The 18999-nt window shown below is 37.6% G+C and overlaps 2 protein-coding genes across 2 annotated transcripts in view; one reads left to right on the forward strand and one right to left on the reverse strand.

Annotated features, from left to right (window-relative positions):
• Positions 1-2463, reverse strand: part of MOSPD2 (motile sperm domain containing 2) — a 35913-nt gene extending 33450 nt beyond the window's left edge. The window contains exons 1-2 of the mRNA XM_074146099.1: positions 2411-2463; positions 2128-2194 (exon numbers count right to left, since the gene is read on the reverse strand). Of these exons, the coding sequence (XP_074002200.1) occupies positions 2128-2194; positions 2411-2419 (76 nt within the window). The 5' untranslated portion in view covers positions 2420-2463. The remainder of the gene's footprint in view (positions 1-2127; positions 2195-2410) is intronic.
• A 1276-nt stretch (positions 2464-3739) lies between these two features.
• Positions 3740-17968, forward strand: FANCB (FA complementation group B). Its single transcript, XM_074155861.1, has 8 exons — positions 3740-4675; positions 5642-5794; positions 6299-6391; positions 10674-10802; positions 11682-11848; positions 13948-14402; positions 15245-15482; positions 17548-17968. The coding sequence occupies exons 1-8, from the start codon at positions 3740-3742 to the stop codon at positions 17966-17968; spliced, it is 2592 nt and encodes an 863-aa protein (XP_074011962.1).
• Positions 17969-18999: the final 1031 nt, after the last annotated feature.

An 18999-nucleotide genomic window follows, 5' to 3' on the forward strand; every position in this document is an offset into this window, starting at 1 on the left:
GGTGGGGGAACCAGTAGCTACTGGAATTCTGTAATATTAAAGAATCACTTCAATAACACAAACACCAAGTTCCTAGAACAATCAGGAACACTGTTTTCCTCCGAAGAAAAATAAAACAGTGGCAGCTGCACCCCCCAGAAACAAAACTGCCTGAAAATTTTACTCAAATTTTAACGCAGCTCACCTTTAAATAGAATTAGGTTCATTCTGTAGCGGCCCATAATTCGCAGAAAGTATCAGTTTCTCAGTGTGCCTTAACAGTGCCTTTAGTTTTAAAACCAGACTAAAATTTCAGTATACGAAGCAATCATTTGTACCTCTACAACACAGAAAGTCACACGTTTGGGGGTGTCTGCATACATGCACCTCCACATTCCTTCTCAATTAAGAGGAAGCATAAAAGAATACGTTTTAGAACATATACAGTAAAGACTGAAGGACCACAATAAAATTTAAATTCTGTTTTTCACACTTGACATGGGCATGACAATATTAATTTGCTTGTTAATTAGGCATTCCTAAATTCGAGGGAGGGACTTAAGAATATAAACTCAAAAAAATCCTAATCCTATTTTCTTGAAAGGGCTAAGAGCCCTAAACCATGATCCAAAAATGGGCTTACTGAGAAAATGTGTTCAAAATACTGCAAATAGGATTACAGCTTACCTTCCAAAAGTATTCAATTCTTTTAATGGCTGTAACAACCAGCCAACGGAGGCTTCATTACAACTAGAGAAACCTGTGGAATTCCAAGATTGCAAGGGGCAGTTCAACTGAAAAGGTAACACTCCCTTTTTCAGCAGCAAGTGTCCCAAAGCAATTCTAGGCTTTCTGAAATAATTTTTTATGAATAGAACTCTGGGGTAACAGAGTACAAAGCAAGATCAATCAGCTGTCATAGGAGAATATTCAAATTAACTGAAAACATCAACAGCCAAAAGAATTTATAATTTAAGATGATCCTCCACTCTCCTGAGCCTGAGCTTTAAGACTGCCAAAAACATCCTTATTCACATAGAAATACTAAATGGCAAAATAAGTGCTCTTCTTCAAGACCCTATCCTAATAATTTTGTCATCTTGCCAGAAATACAGGTCATCTCTAACCAAGGCCAAAGTAGATTCCTTTATGAAAGTTAGCAGAGCAACCATATGAAACAAAGTTTTGCCACCCTCAAGACCCTCAAAGTTTGCAAGAAAAGTGCTATAGCCAATCACAAGGAAGTCACAGAAGCATACAGCCCTTACATAAAAGTGATAACTAGGTAACCTCAATAATTCTGATCAGGAACATCAAAGCAAGGCATGTGTTTGCAGGATTGAGGCTTATATTAAAGGAGATGCACGCAACTCCTAAACTACTAGGCTCTTACTCTATTTGCATTAAAAATTGGATAGAAGCATGTTTTTTAATAGAAAGTCTTTAGACAGTCATAAGATGTACTTCTTACTACAGCTGTTAGCATACTCTACTACTATATATTCTTCTACCATAAACAATGCAAATCAACCTTGAAATTAAAGGAAACTCCTCTAGGCTTACCCTGGCATTCCCTTTCCCCTAGGCATCCCCAGCACCTCCTGGCCTTCGTTTACATGTTTAAAAGCATCTGCATTTAAGAATCGAGTTGGACACACAGCATGATTTTAATTAAGGCCAGCATGAATTTGAACTGCAAGTTACTCTAGAAAAACAACTCTTGCCTTGACAAACTGGTCGAGGTCAGAATTATTTTCTTCTCCTCACTCCCCTCCTCCCCTACCATGTTTTATGTCAGAAAAGCGCCAAGCACAGCAGTGTCCCAGACCCCACATTACAGTCAACCAAACACAACTGTGAGTCAAAAGGACTCGCACCTTTGCCCCGACATGTCTTGTTGCCCAAGAGAGCGACCCAGAAGAGAAGCACCAAGAGCCAACACTGAAAACCTCCTGCTTTGTGCATCATCCCCACCCAGCAGCTTCGGCCCCTGAAGAAAAGGCAGAGGCACCCACTCAGCTGGGAAACGGAGGTACAGGAAAGCCCCCCCAAGGGAAAGGCGACACCGGGCAAGCCCCAAAGACCGCATCCACGGATCCGGCCCCACCGCTCCCCGCCCGCCCCCAGCTCCACCACCGAGCCGCTCACCTAGCAGGTACTCCGCCTCGAAACGCCGCCTGGTCTCGCTTATCAGCGCGGCCTTATCCTGCCGTTGCTGAAGGGAAACAAGAAACGGGAGAGGAGTGAAAGGAAGGGACAAGGCCAGGGCCCGAGACAGCCCCAGCCCCGCACCTGAACGGCGGGCCCGGCCACTCCCATCGCCTGACCCCCGACCCCAAGCCGCTGCCAGGGGCGGCTAGGGACAAGAGGGAAAGCTCAGCGGGCGAGCAAGGCAGGCAGCCGGGCTGAGGGCAGGCGCCTGGGGACTCACCTCAGCCATGGCCCGGCGGAGCAGCACCGCCCGCAACCTCCGCAGCAGGGCCCGTAAGCACGAAGGGGGCGGAGCCAAGAGGGGATAGAGGCGCCGCGTGACCCCGGCGAGGGGCGGGGCCGCAAGTAAAGAGCAGGAGGCGCCGCCACCTCTAGCCGGCTAGAAGCTCCGCCCCTTTTCCCGGGCTCGGGTCCCTGGCCCCGCCCCTCTCTCCCATCATGCTCCTTGTGGCGGGAGTTTCGGAGCGCGCGCTCCGTTCGCTTCCTTCCTTCTCCCCCTCCCCCGCCCGCCCTGAAGCTGGGGCGGCCTCCCGAGCCCGGTAAGGCCTAGTCGGCGCGGAGCCTGTGGTCGCTGTTTCTTTCTGGGCTGGTGCTCTCCGCACGAGCTTGTGCGGTCTCTGCTGTGCTGGGCGGGGAGGGCGTTAACGGCTGTCAACGGCTTTGGGTGGGGGAAGCCAGGCAGGGGCCCGCTGCCGCCTCAGCCCTTGGTCCACTGCCGGGAAAGGGGCAGTAAGGCTCGGGCGAGGCTGCGAGGGGAGCGGGGAGGTCTGCTGCGGCCCCCTCAGGCGGCGGAGGGAGGCTACCTTGCTGGGGCGTCTGAGCCAGGCGAGGGGCGTCGCTCCGTATCCCGAAAGTTGGGTAGTGAAACTTGGTGAGGCGGCTGCGGTTCGCTCTGGGTCCCCGGGGACTTGTCTGGGTGAGGGGGGGAGGGAGGGAGGGAGGAACCCTTCTTGGTGGCAAAATGACTGGGCTCAGAGAACTTTCCCCCTAAAGATGCTTCGTAATTCTAACCAAGAGTGAGTTATATTTATTAATAAGGCCTACACCTGAGTGAAGGCTCTTAAATTTGAGAATTCAACGCAGTGTTGCTTTTCAGCCCACTCAGTGTATTTGTGGAGCTGACACCTTGAATTTGGTCACACAAACAGCGCGTGTATGCTTTGGTTTGGTTTCTTTTAATTTATATTATGCTGTTGATGAACAGCAAACTCATGATTTGGTAAATAAATGCTAGAATACATTTCTGAAATATCTCTATTACTTAAATCTCAGTACAAAGTTGCTTAACTTCATTTTTATCTGTGAGATTAAAGCACATGCTAGCCTCATATTCTCAAATTAGTCTATGTTATTGTTTTGCAATTTATAGTTTTTCTTAATCTAAAAGATCAGTTCAGCTAGTCCCAAAACAATTTAATTTTTTTTCTTGCTTGCTTTTGTAGATGGAAAACGTCCAGATAGGTTAAAATTTCTGCAGAGGAATAATCCTGACAAAAATGGAGATGCATACAGTTTTCTTCTAGAGGAGTATACATAAAAATAAACAAAGATGCTTCTAGGTGAGCAAGAACAATTCTTGTCCTACAATGGTGAAGTCCTTATATTTCAGCTGTCAAAACCAAAACATGTAGAGGGAGCAGCTGATAAAACAATGAATTTATGTGTCAGAAGAATGGCATTCAACAGAGACACTAAGCTGTTTGTTCAGAAGTCTTCTGGAGTATTCAGCATGCGTGCCAGTCACTTACAAATTGAAATAATTTGTTGTAGCTGCACAACGGATTCCAGAACAGGGATTATTCTTCCCTGCATTTTGATGAAAAAGAAAAAACGGAACAATGTTGTCAAATACCTTTTACTGTTGCTTCACAGCTCAAATCAATTTGAGCAGTCCTTTCATTTTAAATTGGATTATGAGCTGAAAGAAGACATCAGGTTGTTTGCTGGCCCTTCAGTCCTGTGGAGGCATGCCAATAAGCTGTTCTACATCTCTTCTGACACCTGCACGGTTCGAAGTGCTCCTATTCAGCTTTCTTCTCTTGTGTGGATAGGTGAAATTGAGGATGAAGGCACTGTTGTCTTAGGGGTAGGAACTGCTTGCCTGCCAGAGAGTGAAGATGAAGATGAGTTTTCCACTTCAGACAGAGCCATCTGGGGTAGTGAGTTCTTTGGATACGCAATTGAAACACAAAAAATGCTAACTGGCACATGCTTCATGCCTCATGCGTACAGCAGAGTGGTATCTTCTGTCTACGTCTGCAAGAACGAAATGTTGAAAAAACAGCTCCGAATATCACTTGTTGCTGTAACCCACAAGAATCAGCTTATTGGGTTCCAAGATGGTCTCCCTAAAGGTCTTTGTGAGCTTCCTTATGCGAAACCATGTTCAGTAAAAACAGCTGTAACCAGTAGCAATGATTTGCTATATATTGTGTCTTTTGCCTCCGGAAATATGTGTGTTGTACAGAGGAGAGAGAGCTTACAGGTATTTTTGGCTTTAAACACCTCCTTTTTACTACTGTATCTGTTTTGGATATATTGTCTTCTTGGAAGTTTCTGCAGCTGAAAAGCTACATGTCTAAGTTCTATAGCTTTTGTTGTTATTGTTGCTTCTGTTAAAATAACCTGTCTGAAGTATGACATTGTTCTGCTTTCATTGCTTGCTTATGTATCTGAAAATAAATCCTGGATTCTATTATTTAGTAATGCATTTTATGAATCTGAGCCAAAGCTTCTGTTGCTAATTGAAGACTTCCATAGTATAAGAACTAGAAGTTGTAAGAAAGTGTGAGTGTGCCTACATAATTTGTGTTAAAGTGAAAGTAAACTGATATCATTGCAAAGCATAACCTTCTCATTGGAATTTAAAAGCCTTTTGAGTCTCACTTCCTAGTAATAAAAAGTGTTGTTTCATGAAAATGACAAGAAGAGGCCTTGCTTTTATTTCCTAACGTCAGAAGGAACAAAGTTATCTGCTAATGTTTTGAAATAGTCTGTCAAGAAGACTTACATAACTCAGGAAATGAAAGTTTGTCCTATTTAGTCATCGGCATTATTGTACAAATTTGTATTTACCTTTTAAACCTTTAAGTTGCGATACAACAAAGATCTTTCTGAAATTCTAAGGTATAATGTCTTTAACTGATCTGCAGGTATTACTGCTTCTAAATAAATATTACAGCATTCAGCTGTTTGAGTACATGGAGAAGTTGCCATCTTTTCTGCCACCTGTATTCTGGAAAGTGATCTTTAATGAGAAATGGCTACATTTTTGCAGAGTTACACAGGCTCTAAGTGATGGAGTAAGAATGAGAGCTTGAACTTTCTTAAAATACTGTATTCCGCACACCCAAATAGGCTGCCGCTTTATGAAAATCAAGTTTCACTAGAAAGAAATCTCAAATCTAATATTTATTCAAATATATCTATTTTAAAACCTCTTCTCCTGTAGGTGGCTTCCAAATGGCAAAATGTAAAGTCTGTTCTGGTGGATGATTTTATTGGCTCTGGAAGTGAACAACTGTTACTGCTTTTTAAGGATGACTCCAATACAGACGTGTTAAATGCATTCAAAATAACAGATCTTGGAGAGGTCAACTACGGAGTAAGTTCAGCTTGCCTCTTCTCAGCTACTCAGTCTGTGCTTACTAAATTAAGAAAACCTCAACAAATCATTAAAGTATTGGTGCAAAGTGAAATTGGATGTGTGCTGTGAAATGCCCTGAAGTTTGAATACAATATTCCCTGCTGTAATCATAAAATAAGTTATCTGAAGAGATTATTCTACTTCCTTGATAGTATCAACATTCTGTTGGGAAATTAAACTAATGCAGTTGAAAAATGTTTCCTGTATGTAACAGGTTTGCTACAATGCTTACCTTGTGGCTAAGGACTCTTAATTAAGGTCATAGTGCTTGTTAATTATCTTCTGATAATTGGGTTTTTCCATTATGTGCTATCAAACTAATTGCTTTCAGAAGATAAGATTTTTCTTTTAAAATGTGTACTGTGATTCTGCTGGTTTTCTGTGTTTTCCCTCAGATTTTTATAATGCTGTATCTTACTTTCAGCTTTTTAATTAATTCAGGGGTTTCATTTATCTTTTTAGAGTGGTATTAATTATAAACATGATGCCACTCCTGCAGAAGGATTGCAAGAGAATGCTTTGCTTACTGTCCAAGCCCTTGAAACAAGATTACAGGTTTGTACTCACTAGTTTTGCTTTCATATTTTCTCCAAATTACTTTTCTGTATCATTACATTATCTAAAGGGTGAGGTTAATGATATTGTTTTTATTGGGTAAGTGGTTCAGGGAGAAGACAACATCGTTAAGTATCCATTCTCGAATCAGTGGTAGTCTGTGTTTCAGTTCTCTCAGTTGTTACAGATGCATTTGGGTAATTGGAAGAGTCTAAGTAAGTTTTAATTAAAATTTTGAGATAATGCTGAAGCTATCCTATCAGAGCTTCATAATAGTCATTTTACTTATAGATGTTTAAATACTAGTTTAATAAAACTAAAACGTTTGCTTCTTTTGCTCCACGTTATATACTTGGAGATAGTGGTTCCAAGTGAGTGCTTAGTAGTGGCAGTTAATCCTGAAAATAAAGAAGAACGTTATGGTCTGTTTCTTTACCCATGGACTTCAATCAAGTTGGCTTTTACTTTTTGCCCAAATTAGCAACCGTGGCTATTTCACCACCTGCTGATGTTTTCCCTCCTGTTACTAGTAGTTTTTTTAAGGATAATTTTGCAAAATACAGTAGGTGAAACTAAAATGTATCTTTCTTTTAATTAGTATCATTTATAAAACAATCTGGGGGAAACTTGCCAGAATCCAAGTAGTAAGCACCCAGCATACTCTCCAAGATGTTCTTTTGCAGTATCGTGCATCTTGGCCTATACCAAATGGGTAATAATTGACAAAATAGGAATGTTATTTAAAAAAAAAAAAAAAAAAAAAAGAAAAAAGCTTTAGGAGATAACAAATCTCAAATTGAGTCAATGATGTGAGGCTATTTTTAGTTTGCTAAGAGTGCTTTAAGTATGAGATAGGAAGTAATTACTCCTGTCATTTAAGAATTAGTGAAAACTTAAGGAGGATATTATGGCAGTTTTATCTCCAGCCTTTAAAAATGAAGTAAATTAACTGGCAAAAGTTTAGTACTGGAAGAAAAGGAGGACTGTGACCCATTAGGAAAAGACTGAAAAAGTCTAGTTCTAGTTCTAACTATGAGATGTCTAAAGAAATATTGTGCATCTTCTAAAAGATAAAAGCTGTTATTTGGAGAACACTGGACAATACGTTTTTTTCCTTCCTGGAAGGCACAAGAAAGTAGAAGTCAGATTAATTTTGAGGACCTCTTGAGATACCCTACATTTTACAGTTCTGCAGTTTGTACGTTAAAGGCCTATTGGCTTTTACATGCAGAAGTGCAAGCTTCCTTCCAAATGCATTTTTTTTTTCTGTTTCTGGATTCATTTGGGTAGTCATATATTTTACAACTGATCTCTTTGCTGCTACATTCTTTCTCTGCTCGTTACATTACTTTCCTCCTCTACAAAACAGATATTAGTTTCAGTCCCTTGCATTCATTTCTCCTTCCACAGTTGGAATGAAGATTGGCTGCCCTGCCATTGACGCTGTATGTTCTATTTAACTGTTCTTTTAATATACCAACTGGCTTTCAGCAGTACGGCTCTGTGAATCTGCGTTAGGATCAGATGAATAGTCTGTTGTGCACATTCTACTGGTTCTGCTGGGAACAAGCTACAGACTGGCGGTTTCATGTATCGTCTGCTGATAAGATGCAGAATCCTTCATAAGACCTAAATTATTTATTTATTTATTTTAAGATTGCTAATTTTCCAAGCTACATGCTACCACAAGCATTATAAGTAAGTTGAAAATCTTCCTATGTTTTCATGCTGTAAGTCTCTGAAATTGTCATGCTGATGAATTTGGTAGTAGGTGCAGATATTTCTTTTTAACCTTACCGTTGCTTTCTTTTTGAGATCTCCATTGTTCTCTATGTTTCCCTGAACAGTGGAGTACTCTTGCTGGTTTTTGTCATCTGATGTATAATTGAATTTCAAGAATGATTGTTTTGATTCAATAGTGTATGGATCATCCTTATCTTGGGAATTTCCAAAGGTTATTTAGCCTTGGAGGGGTGCCTCTTGATATTTATCATCAAAATTCAGGTCTTCTAGCAATTTGTAATCAAATCATGTTTTGAGGGTCTCTAAGGAATCTCATCTTTTAGGACAAAATGAAATAGCATTTCTCCTTTTCTTCTCTGAAGATTTTTTTCTTAAACACTGGGTTTAGTATTTTCTGGAGAAGACTTTCATTGGCAGAATACTGCAGTTACATTACAACAGCTGAGGTTACAGGGTTTCTCATGGTTTTAGTTGGCTGTTCTGGCAGAAATACGAGTCAAATATATTTTTATGTCCACTGGCCTGTTCTGCCCCAAGTATTTAGGTTTTGTAAGGATTATATTGCCAAATTCTTTTACCTATGATTAACTTGTTTCCTTCGATTTGGTTTGCTTGTTTTGGGGCAGGTTGTTTTTTTATTCCTTTCTGCCGATTTATTGAATTGCTGTAATGTCTTAACGTTTTGTTCTCATTCTGATAAAGCTGATTTGGTGGTAAATAGAAAGTTATTTAAGAAATGGTCAGTATATTTGATTTTTATTACTATTTTTAGTGTAAAAAAGTATTTTTCAGCTGTTGCTGTGGATTGGCCCATTTTGGTTTTGATGTTTTTTTATAAGGGATTTTAGTCACTTGAAAAACACAGAACTGGTTATTTACTATATAAGCAGCTTCAGCCTATAGATATCTGAATTATGTTTCCCTCTTGGTTTTCTGTCTACTTTTTCCATTTTACCTTTGTTTTCCCCAATATTTTTTAGTCTTATCAATCATGAATCTTCGTTTCTATTTTCTTTCCTTTGTAGAAGTGCCACAGTTCTTGGCTCAGTAGTTTTTGTTCTGTATGTATGGGTATTAATTTATTTATTTATGAATACTGCAACTTTAATTGCAGTGTGTCAAAACAGTTGTCTGTTCTACTTACTACTAAGCCTCTGCCTTAATTTGCTTTGCTTTTGACAGCGATTCATCTGTTCTACCATTCATGCTGGATTTACTCACAGCTCTATTGTGTTTGGCTCTGGACTGCCTTGTTTCTATGTTGATGTTTATTTTCTCTTTTAAGGTGAACTAGTTTTATTTCCTTAGTTTCACAGTGAACAGATTGTGACTTCTGCTGATGCCTGTTGCACAGTCCACCTTGTCATATGGCAGAAAGGATATGCGTGTCACTTGTTTCAGAGAGAGTTGATGGGTGGGGTGCTACCCAGTCTTGGGTTTGTCATGTGCTGAATTTTAGGTCTCTTTCTTGTGTTGCTTTATGAGGAAAAGGACTTGCAGAAGTGAGATTGGTCAGCAAGCATACATCCATGAATCTTTGGCCATTTTGGCTGCTTCTCAGTCTGTGCTTTCCCGTTTACTTTCTGTTTCTCAGTGGTTAATATTCACCAATGGGAGTAAGTAATGGTTTGGTATTCTGATGACCTTGATTAGGAAGGTATTGTAGAGTCATCTTTGTTCTTAACTCTTCCTTTTCTTCTCCTGACTCGAGTCTGGCACTGGATTATTGCTTGGAATCTGGGACTTAGAATGATGGTTTGATAGGTGGCAAATTTTTTACAGAACTTATACTAGTGAGTGCTACTTGCTCTAAATGCCCTTTGCCGTTACAGCTAGAGCAGAGGGCATCATTTTGCTTGCATTAAGTGCTTTTTATTCAGGCTTGTCAGTTGGTTATGATTGATCCTGATTTGTTTTTTGGGAATTTTTTTGGGGGTAGAGGGAAGGGAAGTTTGTTTTTGCATTCTAATAGTGAGCTTTGTTCTCTCCTTGGTAACATCAGACTTCTCAGGATCTTTCTTTCTTTCTTTCTTTCTTTCTTTCTTTCTTTCTTTCTTTCTTTCTTTTTTCTTTCTTTCTTTTTTTCTTTCTTTCTTTCTTTCTTTCTTTTTTCTTTCTTTCTTTTCTTTGACATAGCCTGCACTTAGGTCTGTAACTGTCAAATCTTCAGTATGTTTACTTGACCAATAATCAATAAAAGTCTTGAGAAGAAATCAAAACTGATACCAATGGAAAAGTGAAGCAGAAATAATAATGAAATGGTTGAATATGTACATAATTTGATAAAATTTACCTTAGAAGTTTATCTTAAACTCTAAGTGTAATATTGAGAGGTCAAGATTCTTAGATTGATATTTTGGCAGCAGACTGGCCTAACTTGAACATTTTTTAGAGCCATTATTTGAGGAATGCCAGGATCTTGACTTAGGGTATTTGCATAGAAATGAAAAGCTGAAAAGGTATCTTCATTGCTTCGATATCAGTTCTTATTTACAGTAGACCTAAGCATAACTCTAATGATCATTTTTATCTTTTACAGGCTGGTTACACCTCTGTTCGAGAGCTACAACAGCATTTAAGACTCAAAAGGAGGGTTGTTCTTGAGTCTTGCAGAGCATTAATAGATCTTGTTGAAGAAAGAACCCATATTCTACCAACTGCAAAAGAGGTAAAATGCAGAAGAGAGTACAGATCACTTCTGAATTCTGCCAAGCCATTTGTAGAGGGTGCTCCCCTCAACCACTTGTTACTTTCACCAGTAGCGATGGCCACTACCAGAACTCATTATTCAGCTTTTTAAGTCTGTTTCATTACCCTAACCTGTCAGTGTAGGTAGATGAGAGTAAATTTGGCTGTCTTTACTTGAAATTGATTTGCACAATACTTTCTGAAAACTGAGTTGTATGGAGGAGTAACCTCTAACAAAGAGTTAGTGACAAACAGTAGGGGGAGTGTACAGTCTTAATTAGCACAGTTGGCTAGATATTAAATATCTGCCTTTGATCTAATGTGTTACAAAAAATGAGCTGTCATAGATCTGTGTAAGCAAAACTGATTTTATAATGGGGGCAGAGTGAACTGTGGTCTGAGAAGGTGATGGAGATTAGGTAAATGATATCTTAATATGTTGCTCAAAAGAAGCTTCCTAATTTACTTCAAATGGAGTTGATCTCCATTTCAATTAATGTTGTGGTCCCTTTCAAGTTAGCCAGGTTTAGACAACAAAATTGCAAGAGTTAATGCAGTAATATAAAATAAATTCTAATAGCTTCAGTCTTCTTTGGACTGTTAATTGTATGACAATTTAAGATTTATACATTATGTTTATAAGGAGAGAATGAGTTGTGCTTTTCATAATATTGTGTTTTAAGAAAATGCAATTCTATCTTTTGAATCTATTGTAGAGAATAAACTAGTTTATATAGATTTCATTTTATGTGTCTTAAAAGCACTTCCTGTGGTCATTTGTGGTAAAACATGAACTAATGCTGTATAAAAAGAACTATTATCTCCACTTGATTTACCTAAAAAAACATTTTTCTGTAAGGAAGGTCTTGTCTCTCTCTGGGATGATGTAGAAAATCCTCCTCATTCTCTTAGCAAAGAGACATCATTGGCGTCTAAAGTCCCAGAGCACTTCATAGAGAAATTGTGGCAGCGTGTTGTGGGTGACAGCTTGGTAGTTGGAGTAAAACTAACTGAATCATTTTACTTGTAAGTATACGTGTTTATCTAATAATTTCATTGAGTAGTTTTATAGAAATTGAATTTGCAGGTTAAGCTCTGCAGTAGCACAAGTGGATTTTTAGGCCTTGAACTTTCTCATTTTGAGCTTCTTTATATAAAGTGTATTAAGTGTGTGTCTTTGTCAGTATTGTTGCTGCTGCTTGTCTTTCTCTAGCACCATGCAAAAAAAATAGCTAAAAATCAGTTGTGTCAGTGTAACAACATCATTACTGGACACTTTTTACAACAGAGTTTTCTTTGACGCAAATTATGATTCTTCATAATCCGTGTTGACATACATAGCTATGCTGACATCTGTATGTGGTGTATATAAAGCTCTGTCTTAGCTATACGGTTCCTGATGCCTTACTGTTAACATCTTGCCATTCCTAAAGAACAATTTGCTTAAAGAAGCGCAAAAGAAAACATTTTATATCCTCTGATCAACTTAACAAATACTCAGCTTTTGAATTGAACTATGCTACAGTCAAGTATCCAATCAAATAAAATATTTGCTAAGCTTATGTATTGTGTGAATTATGTGGAATGATCAGCCATATTGATACTTAAACCTTCAAAATGATTTGTTTATTCTTATTATTGTCTTTAAAATTATTTGTTTATTCTCTTCATTTTAATTGCTCAGTTCTAGTTGTAAATGCTACTCATGTAATTTCCCCCTTACAGGGAGGGAACTAATTTGGAACACAGTTTAAAAAGACAGGATTACATGAAACGTAAATTTATGATGTGCATTGTGTAATGTAAACTTTGGTGGAGTCAGAAGTCTTTTGACCTATATTCCCACAAGCATTGTAGCTGACACCGTGTTAGGGTAAGCTTAAAAACTACTGTTGCCACTGAAAATCATTCAAGTGGTTGTGAGGGGCCTGACCAGTTACGCCCTTTGGCCATTCTGCTGGAGCTGCGGGTGTATTATTTCTCAACTGCCAGATTGCTATAACTTTACAAGAAAGTTGACCTCATCTTCTTGACATCTTGGCCTCTCTGTTAAGAGCCATGGAGGCAAGAGATTGTTTATTCTTTTAGCTTTGATGATGAATTTGCTTTTGAAAATGAAATAATTAATTCCCATATAGCTTCAGAAATACTCAGAAGATTTGGAACCGTTCTTGCCCTCTCCCCCATTTTTTCAGTTGAGAAAAGATCTGTGAAGTCATTTGTCAAATGTTACCTGGTAGGCTAGCAGCAGAACCGAGGTCTTCTGGTCTCCAGTTCAGTACTATATACAATGACCTGTGGTTTTGGGGAAAAGGGCTTGCTTTCTTTCCACCCCAGGCACTGCAAGTCTTTATTGATTATTTTTGTGCTTCCTACTTGTGCAAGATTGCAGTGATGTTTTAAAGTGCATTGCGAGGTGGTGATACTTCTCTGTAAAGAATATTAGACATTCATAAGACTTTCATATGTCAGTGATATCTTGAGACTGAATTGATTGTCAGAGTAAAATATATCCATTAAGAGAGGATCTGAAATAGTAATATTAGGATTTCATTGAAAGAACCCTGTGTTGAATAAGTAAAGTACTTCATAAGTTTCAGGAAATGACTGCACGTTTAAGGTAATAATATTTTAAAACTTTTATTTTACTCTTTATATTCAATTTTGTTTGGATATCTATAAAACAATATGGAACATCAGAAGAGCTCTTAGTCCTCAAAAAGGGAAGAATTGATATTTTCTGTAACTTTTTTGTTAAAAGAAAGTTAAGTCTTTAAATTATAATTGTCATAGAGTATCTGCATGGGTTATGTGGAATCTTCAACATTTTCTGTGTGAATTAGACATCCAAATTCATTCAGTTGAAATGAAGCATCTAACTCCTAGAAGCTCTTAGAAAATTTAGTCCACATTTTCAAAATCTTTACACTAAGCTTAGATGAAATAGTAATTTGAAGGACTTGTGCTCTTTGCACAGTCTAACCTGGAATGATATTGGAGTTTGCGGTAGTCTTAAATGTCTGTATATATCTGCATATGTCTTCGCATATCTGCAAAGTTCTGGTTATTTTTCAGAAGGCAGAATACAAACCAGAAGTCTAATCATCTCATATGGATTTTCACAGGTCACTGAGTGATGTCAGTTTATCTTTAGTGATGGATCAAGACTTCTCTTCGATTTCTCCAATTATTGAGTGTCGAAATAAAATCATTAAGCTGAACAAAGCCTTCTCAGCATTGGCTGTCTCCTCGTGCCAAATTGAGCCTCCTCCAAAAAAGATTAAATTGGACTTGCATAGAAAGAATGATCTGAAAAAAGAGTTTCCTAAGAGATGTTCAAGGGTTCAGCTGGATGGAGCAAAGCCAGTCATTGCTGTTACCAGCCTTGCACCATTATTGGCATTTCATCGTGTATGTTGCATAGTTCTTCTACATATGAAGAAACAAAAACATCAGAACGATAGTATACAAGAGAGCAAAAAGATTACTGTACTCTGTGGGAAAATTTTTTTAAGTCTGGAAGATATTTCAAATGGAAAATATTCAGTAAAGATGCTAAGGGATAATAGTTACTGTACAGGTAAATGGATTGATATTATTTGGATTCATAAATATATGGCTGATTCTTCTGTTTACTCTTGGTGATGCCAAGCTAAGTTATCGAGTTGTAATCACATCTGTGTCTTTGAACGTGAACCGCGCAGATCTGTTGGGAATTAAAAGCTGGGTGAAATACAAGATGGAACAGTTTTCAAAATGGAAAAAACGTTAAGTGAGTTGTTGTAAAGTTTTGTGCTAGCATTGCTGCTGAAGTCTATCTGGAAAGGTTAATTTTGAACATAAGGCTGAGTACAGAATGCTGAAGCCTGCGTTTTTTCTATAAACGAGATACTGTTGATTAGATACATAGATTATTTTTTTTTATGACACAGTATTACCTCTTAATACCAATGTAATTGAAGCTTTTCCTCGTCTACATGTCTTTTAAGGTCATTTATTTTCCTTTCTTTTAATATTCCTGATTGAATTGATTTTGAACTGAGTTTCCACTTGTGGCAAAATAACCTTTTGATTGTTTGCAATGAATTTTAATTTCTTTTTTCCTTTAATGCAATATCATTCACCAAAGCCAATGTGTCATCTTTCTATCACAGGAGGCTATTAATAGTCATCTTTTGGCAAGGTGATGATTATTTTTAGACCTTTCATTATATATGTGGGGCTTGGTTAATCAGCTATTTTGTTTGATGGAAGTAGGTATGAGAATTTAGGTGAGAAGAAAATTCCCAAAGAACACCTGAATGCAGGTGCAAACTCTTCACGTAAAATGGGGGGTGAGAACCAAAAATGTAAGTACATTTAATGAATGCAACATCATCAAAATATTGAGGTCAAATATGTTTTTACTGTATTTTCTTGCAGGTTCCATGGAAGATATACTTGCTGTCCTTGCAGTATCTGTCAGATTCTCCTTTCAGATTGTGTCTTCTGACTTCACGTTGACTCCAGTAAATTCATGGTTACTGGGAGAAATGGAGTGCACGCCATTTAAGGAATGCCATGACCACATATTCTGTCATAAAGCAGGAAATACGTACGGTACAGTTTTTAACTGGAACCTGAAAAATCCATTTGAAGGAATTCTAACGTTATTTTGCAGGTAAAATTGCTCAAACAGTGTAGACTATGTTCATCTTGCATACACTGTTTTTCTTTACTACTTTACTCTATTTTTTCTTTCAGGTAACATAAACAACAGCCATAACATAACAAATACGCTTCCAATAGGATGATAAGATAACTATCAGCAATAACAGAGTTATTTTCAAATCAGAACTCTGGCAGAACCTGAACTGCATTCTTTAACTTCCTCTAGGCTAGAATATCGAATTACAAATAAGTCTAGTCTCCATTAATATCTCCTTGGTACTATTTCTTTTGTTTGTTTCACTGTATTGTGTTTTTATGTTAATTTCTCTTACGTTATTCTTAGTGTAATATATAATTTTTCTTCCACATCTGATTTAAAAAGAATTCCTTAAAAAACCCCAAACTGATATGTTTATTTCCTATCTATCATGATTTTGAAAAGGAAATAATCTGAAGAGTCCCCGTGATTTCCTTTTCTTATGTAGATTCTTGGACAAATGTCTATAAAATTTCCTAAACCAGGCTAAACAAGTTACTAATACTGCTATAATTTACAATTTAGCTGGATAAGGCTCACAATATAAAAAGTACTTCCCAAGTATTGACAGTTGTTGCCTGTCCTGAAGAGTTCAAGCTAAAAAATAAAAGCAAGAAAAGGTATATCTCTTAAGAGTTTCTAATTTATAGTGAGGTGCAATCTTTTACTCAATTAGGAGTTGTTTTCTTTTTTTTTATGTTAGTGGAAAGGATGAAGTTTAAGAAGTTAAACAGTAAAATTTTAAGCCTCCAGACTTTTGGTTCCTTTTGAAAAGTTGTTACTTGATACTATTCACTTTTGATCCAATTTTGCATTAATAGTTAGTGAACTGCATGTTTATGATGTAACTATGATTGTACTTTCTGGTTTTTTTTTTTGCCATTGTCATGGTTTGGGCTGGACTGAGACAATTCATCTTTAGATTGATCTTTTATCCAGCTAGGATATTTCTGTGATAGGTGGGAGCTACAGACTATTCTTTTTCACAGCCTTTCAGAACCAAAATATGTATTATAATGAGTGGAATGTTAAAATAACTAAATTGAAATAGAAGTACTTTAAGAAAAAATGCCTTCCTGATCTGTGTGAGAAAACTGGCTACTTAAGGGTGCTTGTGGGTTTTTTTGGGTTGATTTTTTTTTTTGTAGAATCATAGAATACTAAGTTGGAAGGGACCTCAGGGATCATCTGGTCCAACCTCTCTTGGCAAAGCACAGTCTAGACAAGATGGCCCAGAACCCTGTCCAGTTGAATCTTTCTTGCTGTTCAGCTGCTGGTCAGGCCAGCTCTGGAGCAGCTCAGTCAGCGACTTTTTGTTTGTTTTTGGTGGTGGTGTGTTGGGTTTTTTTCTGAGATTTTTTTTTTTTTTTTTTTGCTTTTCCATCAAGAGACATCTTCCAAGGAGTTTATCTGGGCAAACACTGGAAATAAGATTTTGGACAAACTCTGCATTCCTCTTAGAATGAGGAATATGTCGCTGTGTCATATATGCTACACTGGTATCCAGGAGAGTGGGTTCCCTGATGATTACCAGCACTATTTTGTCTTGGTTTCTTAAGAATTTTGAATGTTTGATTTTTAAGTGCAACTTTCCCTATTCAGTGACCATTTTAAAAAGACAAGCTGTGGGCTACCTAATACATACCTATTGATAATGACAATCTATGAAAATAAATGACTTCTTTCTGTCCATAAATGTAGACCCGAAAACACATTTCTTTTGTGCTATTACATGTGGTCCTCACATACACTGAATTGCTTCTTAAAAATCCCAGTGATGCACGTGTAACCCTAATCATGGACATATATTTTACCATAGAATATTTATGTTGCTGCAGTCTGCTTAGTGTCAGTTCTTTTGACGTACAGTGGCTAGTGTGCACACCGTTAAAAAGACCTTGCTTACTTTTGTAGGTACAGAATACTTAAAACCATAATCAGCATGTTTTTCTCTGATTTAAAGTAGCTTTGTTTTATTTTCCACTATATAATTTTGAAGATATAAGATAGCTTTAATAATAATAATCTTATTTTACAGAAATCTGACTGTCTTGTTCCAGTGCCTTCACAGCCTTACTAGAGTTCTCCCACCAAGCTGTGATGTAAAACTCCTGAGATCTGGAAGCAAAGGTGTACTTACTGAACAGTTAGCACTGGCTTTGGAAAAAGAAATGCTTACCTCAAGGAGTTCGTTCTTCTCAAAAGAAACTAAAGCTGAAAACAGTTCAAAATGGGGGAATGAGCCTGGCAAGAAAATCAGTGATACTCCTGTGGCTTCTTTACTGGACAGTGAGGAAGGAGTTCAGCAATTCAGAAAGAAGCTTCAGAGTGAACGGGAAGAGAGTGTGCTAAGTATGAATCAAACAATGAATGGCGGTATTTACCGGGAAACGGCTTTGAAAATAGCAGAAGCTCAGCTCAGTTCAGATATGATTGTGTGGAGACTGAGCAAGTCCTAGAAACTATTCACTATGTTTATTTTGAATAAAATTTTATTAAGATTATACTATTAAATAATATTTATATTTTCATGAGTACTTATATTATTTTTTTATTTTATAGGTCAGTTATTTCTACAGATAAATACTGCTATTTTGGTTGATGACTTGTAGCTGGTTTGGCAAGAATTTAATATTAAAGATAGCTGAGTCATTATTTTGTTACAGATTTCAAAAATACTATTTTAAGGTATTTTCTAATAACTCCTATTCCAAAGTCATAGTACTTGAATAGTTCCTTTTATGAACTATATTAGAAAAAAATTAGCAAGCCTATGCTGTTTAAAATAGTCCTATTAAACTTCAAAGATGTAAACTTCAAAGATGTTTACACAGGTAAAACTTAAGGTTCTTTTAGAAATCTTAACACAGCTATAGAAAGGTTCTAAATTAAGCAACCAATTTTAATTCGTAATTTGAGTACAGGGTTTGACAAATTCAAAGAGGCAGCTTATCTTCATGATATATCAAGCCTTTTAAATAACTTTTAATGATACCTGAGGAATAAAACTCTGATTGTACCTTGCAGCCCTCTCTTCTAGAGTTCACCCTCAGATTTGAGAGATTTTGTAGTATTTCTTGGAGCTGAAGAACCTGATCAGGCCTCTTACAAAATTTCAAGAACTCATGAAGATTCACTCTGTAATAAAGCACAGAGTAATAAAACACAAAAATAAAGTTTGAGAGGTCCATTCCCATCCAGAATCTAGTGGTAGGGCTAATCTCATTGGTAAATCCTGGGGGAAACTGTCCTTCCTTGGACGTTAACCTAGCTTCTCTGTCAGAAGATTTGTTTTCTTGTGCCTTGAGTTATAAATATTGTCTGCTGATACTGGCTGCTCGGTGGGTTTGGCCTATCTGAAGTATTTAAAATAATGGGGAACTCTGCTTATTCCTCCCTTCTCTGGTTTGATTTGACAAGATACTGCATATGCATCCAGGAAGAGGATACCTGCCTGGGATCTTGCAGGTACTACTTGCTGAGGTAGTTA

This window comes from Numenius arquata, chromosome 1 (genome assembly GCF_964106895.1).
Source record: "Numenius arquata chromosome 1, bNumArq3.hap1.1, whole genome shotgun sequence".
In the NCBI taxonomy this organism is placed as follows: domain Eukaryota; kingdom Metazoa; phylum Chordata; class Aves; order Charadriiformes; family Scolopacidae; genus Numenius; species Numenius arquata.

Coding starts and splice junctions, on each gene's coding strand:
- FANCB (XM_074155861.1), top strand. CDS start 3,740: ATGCTTCTAGGTGAGCAAGAACAATTCTTGTCCTACAATGGTGAAGTC. Junction 11,849..13,947: donor CTAACTGAATCATTTTACTT/GTAAGTATACGT, acceptor GGATTTTCACAG/GTCACTGAGTGATGTCAGTT. Junction 14,403..15,244: donor GGATAATAGTTACTGTACAG/GTAAATGGATTG, acceptor ATTTTCTTGCAG/GTTCCATGGAAGATATACTT.